General features: G+C 54.6%; 1 protein-coding gene across 10 annotated transcripts in view; it reads right to left on the reverse strand.

Moving 5' to 3' along the window:
- Positions 1–12,009, reverse strand: part of SHANK2 (SH3 and multiple ankyrin repeat domains 2) — a 688,443-nt gene that overhangs the window by 189,458 nt on the left and 486,976 nt on the right. For all 10 annotated transcript variants that reach the window (XM_037733995.1, XM_037734000.1, XM_017515880.2 and 7 more), the window contains 2 exons: positions 7,272–7,354; positions 5,566–5,690 (listed from right to left, as the gene is read on the reverse strand). In XM_037733995.1, coding sequence (XP_037589923.1) covers positions 5,566–5,690; positions 7,272–7,354 — 208 coding nt within the window. The remainder of the gene's footprint in view (positions 1–5,565; positions 5,691–7,271; positions 7,355–12,009) is intronic.

The following is a 12,009-nucleotide window of genomic DNA, read 5'->3' on the forward strand; positions in this document are numbered from 1 at the left end:
TCTGAGCCCTGCAGCAGGTGGGTGAGGAATGGACCCTGGGAAAGTGGGTAATGCCTGGAAAGGCTTTCTCCTCCAGCAGCAAACAGCTGTGCCAAGGGGACTGGACATTGTCTCCTGTGTGAGACAACTTTCTTTTTTTTTTTTTTTTTTTTTNTTTTTTTTGAGACAGAGTCTCACTCTGTCACCCAGGCTGGAGTGCAATGGTGTGATCTCTGCTCACTGCAACCTCTACCTCCTGGGTTCAAGAGATTCTCTTCTCTCAGCTTCCTGAATAGCTGGGATTACAGGCGACCGCCACCACAGCCAGCTAATTTTTTTGATTTTTAGTGGACATGGGGTTTCACCATGTTGGTCAGGCAGGTCTTGAACTCCTGGCCTTGTGATTTGCCCTCCTCAGCCTCCCAAAGTGCTAGGATTACTTTGTTCTAAGACATACTTTCCTATGTATGAAATGGATACTTTTCAAAATAGGAATACTTCGATTCTAGGAAATCTGAGAGAAGCATCTGAAAAAAGAGAAAATAACACAGTCCCACCTTCTAGGGGTTAATATTTCCTGTCCTTTTTTTTTCTTCTATGCTTGTACTGGGGAAAGATGGTATTAGATGATATTGTGCTGGTAATTTCGATTCTGCCTTTCTCACTAAGTAGAATGTAACCTTTTCCCGTTGGTATTAAGAACACCTTTGAAGCATCATTTTTAATGTTTTCTTATGAATTCACAACAGACATCCACTGCCCTGAACTATTCACTGTTAGCCCCTGTCCCTCCCGCCCCAACTGCTTGTTTTTGCCATGCTGTGATTTCTATCTGTTTTTTAAATATCATTCCCTTAGCATGGATTCCTAGATGTAAAATTCCTGGTTCCGCTTTGTGGCTCTTGTTACATACCGCCACATTGATTTTGAGAACATTTATGGCAACTTGTTTCCCCCAGCAACATGTGAGTGCTGACAGCAACAATGAGGATAGTCACAAAAAAGTATTTGCTAATTTGAAAACAAAGCGGGCAACTCACTGCTTTTCTTCTTACCCTTTGCGCATTTATAGACAAAGCACATCAGTGTTGCTTGTGAATCTTTGAGCCATGACATGACTGAGTCGGACAGCCTGGGATGGAATTCCACCCTCTCCACTCACCAGCTACATTGCCATGGGCCAGTGATTGCACCTGTGTGCCTCAGTTTCCCCATCTGTAAAATGGGGAGGAACACACAGGCTGTATGGATGACCGTGAGGGTTAGATGGGGCACTGCAGGGCTTGGAGATCCAGCCTCAGCTGCTATAGACAAGGACACGGGCTTCTTGTGACATCTGTTGTGAATGCTGTTTGCCTTCTTCCTGGGGACCCGAGGCTACATCTGCAGTGGCATCTTTCCTCTAGCTGCCCACTAATTCTCTAGTGAAGGAGCTGTTTGCCTTCTGCCTGCTTGCGGCTGAGCTGCATTGTAAGCATGTCTCAGACACAGGATATTTTAGTTCATGAAAGTCACTCAAGAAACAAAATTTAGGTTGCCAAACAAGGGGTTTGTGGAAGAGTCAGTCCTAATCTTAAGGAGATTAGCAGAACACACCTGCCTGCATTGGGCCGAGGAGACTCTAGCTGACTTGCCACATCAAGAGGCTGGAACACCAACATGGACTGGACCAGCGGATCATCGCCTTGCCTGCCTCTTGGGACCCCTGGTATCACCACTGCAGCTTTCACGGATGCCCTAGCTCTTGCCTCACGGTTCTGATTCAGGGTGTGTGGGCTGGAGACCAGGTTTCTATAACCCTCAGGTGACTGTGCGCCTAGCCGGGTTTCACTGTGGGAGACCTACCATGAGCCCTGCATGACATCAATGTGGCGTCCCCACCTCCACAACTCCTTAATCACCCCATGCATTATCGTCACCCAGGAGCCACCCACATCCTCCTCAGGACGTCTTCTGAACTTCTCAAGCAACCTCTGACCTCTCCAGCCATCTTGTGGGAGTGAAGGGGCCTAATCAGGATCATCTCTAAGAGACAGCACACAAAGTCTTCAAACTATTCTGGCGGGCTGACTAAACTCTCTGGTCTCAGCTTCCTGACAAGCTCCAATCATTATGAAAACCAATTTGGACCGGGTTTCCTGTTGTCACCAGAGCAACGTGGGCCTCTGTCATTCCTGGCTGGTGGAGGCCCCATGCTCACCTCTGGCCTGCATGGAGAGAAACACCTGCCCTGCTTCTCTTGGGGGCTGTTGCTGCTCCAGCGTCCACCTCTCTGCAAGCCTCGCCCTCCCCCAGCAGGTCCCATGGGCATTCTCCGCAGGGGCATTCAATTTCCTGCTGCCCTGCCCCTCCTATGGCCTCTGAAATCTCTCCGGCTCCTTCTCCCCTGGGCTGGTGACATTTCATAATCTGGGATGGCTCGGTGTCATCAGCCATCCCAGGGATTTCCGGCACACAAGCTGATCTGAAATGCCAACCACGCACTGTCCGTGGAGCCACCATGATCAAATGTCCCTAACTGCGGGACATCTGATTATCCTTCACGTCCACCTCTAAGGGGAACCTTTTATTACAACACAGGTTGTGCACCAGCATCTGTCTGTCTCATGAGATTCCCAATTTGGAGACAGCTGAAAGCCTTTGATTGTGGTTGGTGGGGTCAGGGGGTGGTCAACCAAGGAACAAAATCACCACCAAAGGATGAACTCTTTCCAAAAGCTTAGGTAGGACAGAAACACATTCTACCTGGTAAGTACCCAAGAAAATCACACACAGCAGGAAACCACAGCAGGCACCAAGGCTGAGAGCCGGATGGCCACGTCAGGGCGTTCTCACAAAGTTAATGACAGAAAATGAAGCTCTGGAGATGCCAAAGACGTTAAAAGCCAACATTCACTTCAAAGGGTGCCCATTGGTCCAAAAGTTCAGGCCGCAGCATGCATTTTTAAAGGGAAAATAAAAATCTGTCACACTTTCGAGGTTCTTTCAAACAGCAGAGAGAAAGGAAGGCTTGCCAAGAGCTGCCTGGGGTGAGGAAGACAGAGTGCCTGCATTTGGGGCGGATTTTCACGTGCAGACCTTGCACCTCACTGAGAGCTCAGGAACCCCACCGGCTCTAGGGTTGGCTGCTCACCAAAAAGAAAACTCACGTGAGACACGTGAGGCTGTTTCACACCACCCCTCCAAGGTCGAAGCTGAAAACACAGAACCAGGGTCTGCTGGAACAAACACGCACCTATTAGGCTGTACACGATCTTAATATTCCAGTGGTAAATTCCAGTGGCTAGGAACACAACTCAATGGAATTCTCAGTCTTAAGCCCCTAGAGGAGAATTTCTGAGTGGACATGATGAACTGGGAGGACCCAGGATGGTGCCAGGGTCTAGCTCTCTGTGCCCTGTGCCCTTGTTAATGCATGACTCATGTGGAGCAGCCTCGTAGGGTTGTGGAGGGCCCAGTGCCCCTTGGGCCATCTGTGACATCGTAAGGCAGGCGCAGCCCTAATGCATCTCAGGACTAGCCATTCCTAGAATTCCGGAAGTCAGAGGTCATGCAGAATACAAAACCTGCTTCAAAATGGCAAATATATTTGCATATCAGAGGTGAAAAGCAATGTCAAAGCAGGAAACAGAAGCGTAGAAACTCTCAAAGCTCCAAATTTCCACAGAGGCTTCAAACAGGACAGGTGCGCCGCCTTTCCGGCCCCACCCAGGTGAGCTCTCCAGCCTCAGACAGCAACATCCTCTAACCCAGTGCGGCTCCGCTCACCAGGCAAGTGCGGGGCCCGCACATGTGCCTCAGCAGGCCACGTTTCTTTTATCGATGAGTTTATCCAGGAAACAGTCCAATGAGCTGAACAACGGGGGGGTGCTCTTGTATCTGCAACCCTCTTTTATTATTGAAAATCAAGAACCAAGAGCAACCTATTCCAACATCCCCTACTCTGCCTGTCACACATGCACACACTCTCACACCACCTATAGACTTCAGCCCTGCTGCTAGGCCCAAGGCCACACCCCCCTCAACACACACACACACACACACGCACGCACATGCACACACATGCACACACACACACACAAGAAGGGGACTTACATCCATCCCAACTGCATCCTACTGAGGATGATTCAACCCAGACCCTCCGCATTTCCACGACGGTTACAAACCGAGCTGGCCCAGGAACCCGCAGCGAGCTCCAGTCTCCATCATTCTGGCAGTGCATCCGACACTTTTAACACTCAAGAACCCAAATAAGCTTGTTTCTCGTGCACACCAGGCTCTGACTGGTCAATAATAATTTAAATGTATCTTCCAGCAAATCAAAGAGATCGACGGGAGGCACTCAGAATGAGTTCAAACACCCGCTCCATCCCACCTGGCTTTCTCTCCTCCCATGGTCTCTTCCCTTCTGGCTTTCCATCGCCCCTTAACAGCCCTGTAGGCCTCTAAGGTTATCTCTACTGAAATTGAAGCATGAACAGCACACGTAGGAGCTTAGGCCCAATTGGGAGAAATGGTTGCGGGTGGCCCTCTCACCAGGGCAGGGAATGTGGGCTCCTCCTCTACAGAACGGGCGTGTCTGGCCGGCCCAATGGCAGGGACCACCACGTGGCTGGCTGGATGCGACATACCCATTCCTTCCACCTGCACCTGGAGTTCCGACGTACATGAGGCAGGGCTCAGGGTAACATGGGAGAGCATGTGTGTCCAAGAAATGTGAACTCCCAACGAGGGCCATTTGAGTCTACTGAACCTTTAAAATATCATCTTTTCAACTTATAAGGTTCTTTTCTTCTTCCCATTTCCAAAGAGTAACATGTTCCTTTACACAACAAGATTAAAAGTAACACCTAAACTCACAAAAAGGCCAGGTGCCCGGATGCACTGGGGCCTCAGACCCCCTGCACACACCAATGTGCCAACCCTCGGGAACGTTTGCAGAGCATGGGCACTCACACCTCTATTCTCTAAATGAAGGGAATGCTCTTTTCTGTACCAGCAAAAGCTCATTTTCAAAGCATCTGAATTCAAACATCTCCTTTTGGCGCCATTGACGCCAGCCATCCCCTTGCCCAGGCTCCTTGGTCTTGGAAGGCCATCATCCATCTGACAGGGCCGTCATCACAACCTGCAAATCTACGCAGTCTTAGCCATCAACGTTACAGACCTCACGCCAGCAACCACCACACAAGAGTGCTCACCGACTCAGCCGTAGGACACAAGGAGGGATGATGGCTCCTCTTAGTGCTTATTTATAGAGTCACAACTAAACCACCCACAGATCTGCACATGTCCCCAACATCATGCTGACCACATGCCTCCTCCTTCCACCTTCTACTTCAGGACCAACGGCTAAATTCCACAGATGTCTCCTCCTTCCAACGGGTTACGGCCAAGGCCCCCAAGACAAGATCAACAGGCAGTGGCACCCACGGTGGGAGAACTTGGCCAAACTATGAAAGTTCATGGCAGCCTCCACAAGCACCCCCAGACCGTGCCTCATGGCCATGCTGCCAGGACAATGACCATCTCACTGAGAGTCGGCGCTCTCCCCAAGCAGAAAGGTACAGACACCTGTGTCCCTACCTCAATCAGGAAGTCCCCGGTCCTCAGTCCGGCTTGCCACGCCACCCCACCCTCGTCCACGGACTCCAGGTACTGCAGGGCTGGGAACGCCGGTGTTGGTGTGAATTCTTCAATGGGTGTGTCAGCTGGGAAGGCAAGCAGTGCCTGGTTACAAGCCTGGGGGGCGTTTTCCACGTTCACATTGCCCGACTTCCCCATGGGACCCCAGGAGGAAGTGGACCCATGCATCTCCCAGCACAGGTGGCTGGTCCAGGCCAACCCTCCCCCAGGAAGGGCTTGAGACTCATATTTGTGGGTCCATGCAACTCAAGCAATGAAGTCAACTGGACCTTGGGGCCGCCATCATACTTCTTGGCCTCTCTGCTGGATCATGTGCTCTTTGGTACATGTCTACACGCCTGTCATTTTCTTTAAAAGCATCAGTGACTAAACATTTTCGGTTCTAAAAATGGAAAAGTTCCTCCCCTGCCACACAGAGCTACAGAAACACCACACTGAACCACTTGCCAAATTTACATCTACGTAGACTCGCAACCAAGGGAATTCGACTTGGAACGTGGACGGAACATCATGTTGACCCAGTGGGTGGCTACGGATTTGGAATCTGCTCATGAGTCCTCCCTACAGGGAGCCCAGGCCTGTGACCACTCCGTGTGTGACCAGTGTCCCCAGGAACTGATGTGGGGGGAGGGGTCGGAACACCGCTGCCCAGCACAGCGAGGCTCGGGCCTCTGAGGCCCACACAGCTGCCAGGTGCGACTCCAGGGCAGGAGATGGACTTTTCTAGGGAGGCAGGAGTAGCCAGGGGTGGGTGGGTGTGGAGATGAAGATTCCCGTGGGGGGAAGGGAGAGCAAATCACACAGACAGGCGTGGACGCTCTCACAAGGACAGAGGCATCTGCTCTTTCTCTGGACAGCTCGCTATGGAGCTGTCTGAGCCTGAGGCAGGCGGGCAGGCCAGCCGGGAAGGAGGCCTCCCCCAGCACAGGTGTGGGACCCCTGGCACAGCGCGGAAGCTCCGAGACGAAACTTCCACATGGCTGAGCCACACACGCGGTGGGCGGATGTCCCCTCTCACGGGGAGGCGATGCCATTTTGTTTTCTTTCGGAGGGGCGGCTGCGAGTGCAGGGCGCCTGGTGGGTGCACCGCCATGGACCGCATCCCCGAGCCTCCCACGACGGGCCACGTAACATGTGTGCTGCTGGCTCAGTCCACGGCAGAGGGGACCATCTTGTCACATTTCCTTTGCAAAGTCACCTTAGAGGCGAGCACACGAATGCCTGCCACCGTTACAAAGCCCACTCCCAGGATGGGGCAGTTTCTAATGCCTGAAACTCAGGCCCGGGCAAACCTGGGTATCTGAGACCCGGAGCTCTGAGCGCAGCCACCCTCTGGCTCAACTAGAACACAAAATATTGACAGCCCCATCATTTAAAAACAAAAGGTAGGAGGGGGCGGGGGGAGAGAGAACCCATTCAGAAGAACGTTGTCTACAGAAATTAAAAATATTCCTCAAGGAAGCCCTAGCGTTTTCTGAGTAAGGCAGAATGTGAAAGAACATGGTTGTCTAGCAACCAAGTGCCCCCAGGAAAAATGCTTATTTAATGCTTCTTCCCGAGCTGGGGAACATTTTTCATGCAGGCGTGCACACACACACACACACAAAACACGGGAACATATTCAGGCTCCCGGCAGCCGCGCTTACCTTTGGCCCCTCGAAGCACGAATCCAAAGCCCTCATTGTCTTTTTTCTGCAGGACCACCGTCTTCTCCTCAATAATGCAGTCACTGTAGAGAGAATTCCGGGGACAGCGACCATTATTGTAACCCGTCATCATCACCGCGGCTGCTCCTCCGCCGGGGACGTTCATCATCATAGCCAATTAATCACCCCAGCTCGCCAGATCCAGGCAGCATGGAGGAAAGGAGGCAGCGAGGGTGCAGGAGGAGCGAAGGAAGAGGGGGGTGGCTACCGGGATAGGCGAGCGTGGCACAATGAGACTTGCAGGGTGGGGGCAGGCAGAGTCGGAGCCAGCCGGAGGAAGGAGTCATACATGGTGGGGCGGCTGCCGGAGGGGTGGCTGAGCCAGCGGCAGGCTCAAGGGGGGCTGGCCAGGACGCCACCCAGGGCAAAGAAAGTAAGTGGCCCGAACGGCGGCGGTGGCAGCGGCGGCCTCGGCAGTGGCGGCGTCGGGAATGAGCTCCTCCAGCTTGTCCCGGCCACACGCATCTTCCAGGGGAGCCTGGGGAGATCGGCCAGAGGAGAAATGGGGCAGCAGTTTTGTTTTGCTTTTCCTTGAAGGGGGTTCAAAAAAAATCAGATCCTATCCGCTCCCTGCACGAGTCGGCAGCAGGCACCAGAGACGCAGGGACCTGCGCGTCGCATCCAGCGCCCCCTCCCTCTCCCGTCCCGGTGCCGGCGGTGTGCGGCAGGCAGGAGCCCCCACAATCATCTGACAGCCCACAGCGCGCCCGGCGTCATCCCGCGCAGAGCATCCGCAGGCTGGGCTGGGAGCGGGTGGGGAGGGGGAGCGGCTGGGGCTCTCTCCACATCCCCCCTCCAGCATCTACCCCCTGCCCCTCACAGCCTCAGTGGGTAGGTGGGGGGGGGGCTCCCTGACAGAGGACTCAGGTCATTTCTGTCTCAAAGCCCCTGAGGACCCTGGCCCCCTCTGGGGACGATGAATTCACTGCTGGGGAACTGGAGGGGTTAGGCAGCTGCCCCTTTGAGATATGACCTAAAGCCACGCTGTTTGCCTCTCGCCATGACAGTTTTTTTTTTTTTTTCAAGGAAAGAAACCATAAAAGCTCCAACTCTGGTCTAGCTGCCGCCGCGTCCTCTCGCTTTTCCTGCAGGCACTTGCCACATGCCCATCCATCCCCCGAGGCACCCGGAGTGTGGGGCGGGGCACTGCTCAGCGAGCCTCCTGGCTGCAGATGAACTGCCCTCCACCTCCACCTTCTGGGTGGCCTGCGGGGGCAGAAGGGGCATGAGGTGAAGGCTGCTGGCACCCCCTAGGATTCTGCTGCTGCCCGGAAGTCAGTGGGGAGCTGGGAAGGCCTCTGTGGAGGGGAGCAGGGAGGGAGGGAGGCAGCCAGCCGGGAGGGAGGCCTCTGCAGGGTCTTGCAGGGCTGTGTGGGAGCCTTGGGGGTGAGTGGAAAGGACACCAGGCCAGGGGCCCAGGCGGAAAAAGCTGTAGACGGGCCCTGAAGAAACTAGCAGGCCCCTGGCACACAGCGGGAGGCCTGGGGATGCTGGTATCAAACAGGGCCACGTGCTCATGGGCTCTTGGCCCCAGGAGTACGGGTCAGTTCTGCCTGTCACCAGCACCAGGTTCATGGTCTACAGGAAGCACAGGGGCCCATGTGCAGCCAGCTGGTGACAGTGCAGCCACCTCGGAATGGGGGGTCCTGGGGAGGAGGAGGGACGGGGCAAACGTGGATGACAGGCCTCGGCATCCTGAACAGGAGATGGGCAGCGGCCCCTCCATCCTCCCATTTTACAGATGAGGCTCAGAGAGGCTGGAGGACCCAGCCAGGGAACATGTGCTCCTCACCCCTCCAGGGACCCATCCCTGACGGCATCAGAGGGTCTCGCATGGAGACCTGCTGGGTGGCCCTGTCTTCCAGGAATAGCCCAGCATGCATGACGTCTTCACAGCCGGAGACCAGGACAATCTAGGGGACTGGTCACCCTGGTCTCAGCAGTTAGGGGGAGTTCTGGCCCTTGACCTTCCTTCCCCTGCCCCGTCCCGAGAGACAGCCTTCTAAGTGCAGGGAGCCCCACTCTGGGGAACTCGGTCCCAACCATGAGCCCCTCTTGGCTCAGTCCTGGAGGCCCACTGCCCTGCTCAGGGCCACCAGACAAGGGCTTACACATGGTCAGAGGACCAGGGCCCTGGGAGCCTAGGGGTGAGGTCACATGGCTGTTGTGGCCTCTAGTAAATGATGGGGGTCTCTAAACCTCAGCTTCCCTCCATAGCAAGGGTGGGTAAGAACAAACCTACAGGCCTCTTGGGATCACCATGGGGTCAGATGAGGCCATGCCACGCTGGTGTGGTGTCACAGGAGGCCTCAGGGAGCCATTACTTAACGGCTGTCATTAACCTCCAGCAGGCCTGGTGGTCGGCCAGGACTCTGCAACCCCAAGGAGGCTGGGCAGGGGGAGAGCTGGGGTTCTGTTGCCATGGATTTAGGAGCATGTGAGGCACTGATGAGCAGACCCTCTACCAGGCCCCTCGACCTGTCTCCACGGCCCCCACAACCAGAACACAGACTTGTGTCCCTCATAGGAAATGCCTTCTAGTCACCACCTGCTTTCCCTCTGAACTTCGGAAAGGGAGCCACCCACCCAGGCCCCATGGTTCACTCATAGCCAGGCAGGCAACCAGCCTGTGTATCTCCTCCATGGAAGGTTCTCTCAAGGCCCCAGCTGCCAAGCCAAGAGCCTCTGCTCAACCCTCCTGCACTCCTGCTCTCTGTGAGAGGAGCTGCCGAGGGCGAGAGTCCCCCTGAAGCCCTGGAAGGACAATGCTGAGTCCCAGGGTCTGGAGCTCAGTGCATTGCACCCTCCCTTGCGGACACATGGGCTGATCAAGTCCATCTCCATTCTCCATGCAGCTCCAAGGGGAACCTGTCACGTGCTCAGGTGCTCATCTGCCCTCCTGGGCAACTCCTCCTGCAGTGCCCAGTGCCACCCAAACCCTGCCTCTCCAAGATGACCCATCCCACTTTCTGCCAGCACACCCTGTAACTGGGAGCTTAGGGCCAGTGAGGCTGCCCGGACACTTGCTAGCTGTCTTCCACAGACTACATGAGGGCCGGGGCATTCCAGAGTGGTGGGTGGGGGCACAGGCTTTGGCATCACACACAGTGTGGTTCAAATCCCAGCTTTGCTTTGACCCCAAGGTCACTGACCTGCTGGCCTGCAAAATGAGAAGAAGATGACGCGCCTGGTAGGTCCTGAGCGAGGGCGTGGAGTCGCCCACCCATGCCTCATAACTGGCCCTGGCAGGCAGCGCATGCTTGTAAGTCCAACAGGTACAAGTGGGTTCCCTGTCTGCACACGCCGCCCTCTCCTCCCCCGGACTCCCTTCCTCCTACAGGGACCTCTCCGATTGACACCCAAGGCTGAAACCTTTTCAGCGATTCCTAATGCACCCCAGGACTTTCTTTTTTAAAATTAGAGACAGGGTTTTGCTCTGCGGCCCAGGCTGGAGTGCAGTGGCACCGTCACAGCTCACTGGAAGTTTGAACCCCAGGCCTTAAGCGATGCTCCTACCTCAGCCCCCCAAGTAACCGGGACAACAGGCACACACTACTGTGCCCAGCTAATTTTTTTGTAGAGATAGGGTCTCACTATGTTGCTCAGGATGGTCTCAAACTCCTGGCCTCCGGGGACGCTCCCACCTTGGCCTCCCAAAGTGGTAGGATTATAGATGTAAGCCACAGCACCTGGCTGCATCTGAGAATTTTCTAGCCCACACTTGTAACTGTGCAAAGATCTTGCTCCAAGACTGTTTCAAACTGCTTATTCTCTGACATTAAGGACCGTTTTTAACGTCTCTTTCCTGCGTTGTTTCAGTATCTAAACAGCCCCCACTCCGCACCCACCATGACCTCGCCTCACTTTCATTTACAGACAGACATGTGTTTGAAACCCACCCCAGACACTGGCCACCTTGGCTACTTACAGCCTCAATTGCCTGACCCAGAAAGTGGGGGAAAAACATCTGCCTTGTAAGGTTTAGGAGGAGCAAGTAAGGCGATGCCCAGTGAATCCCCATGAGTGGGAGACTCCCTGTAACCAGGGGAAGCTACCCTTAGCATCCCCGCCCACCTTCTTGAGCTGGGTGACCCTGGAGAAAATGTCCCCTCTGAGCTTGTCTCATGGGGAAGAGGGGACATTTTCTCCAGAGTCAATGGGGGCAGGGACCTCATCCTGCAGACCACTCCAAATGCCCGCAGCACCCTGCATAGGCCAGGTACCCCATGTGTGCCCAGAGGGGATGCAAAATGGGTATGGACTCAAATCAGGAGCAGAGTAGGGAGAAACGGATGTTGGGTGGGAGGTGGGTGAAGGGCGACGCAGGGTTTCGCGTAAGAAGGCACCAGAACCATCCCCGGGTTCCTAGTTAAACCCAGAGGGCAGACTCAGTGCTGCAGACAACCTACTGTGTGCACCTGGCTTGGCCCAGGAAGTCAGAGAGGAAAGAGAAAAGGCAGCCCCAGGCCTTTAGAAACTCTCAATGTCGGGTAATTCATGAAAAGCAATGGGACACTCTAGCACAGAAGAGTCTTTCCTTGAAAGAAGCTGCAGTCGCTGTGTCTGAAAGGTGTAACTCGGTGGCTTCCCCCCATCTCCTTGCAATCGGACGGGGGCATCTTACACGCAGGCCTTAGGAAGGGGCCTTTCTGAAGACAACAAACCCACAGAAGCTCCT

This window comes from Cebus imitator, unplaced genomic scaffold (genome assembly GCF_001604975.1).
Source record: "Cebus imitator isolate Cc_AM_T3 unplaced genomic scaffold, Cebus_imitator-1.0 Scaffold563, whole genome shotgun sequence".
In the NCBI taxonomy this organism is placed as follows: Eukaryota; Metazoa; Chordata; class Mammalia; order Primates; family Cebidae; genus Cebus; species Cebus imitator.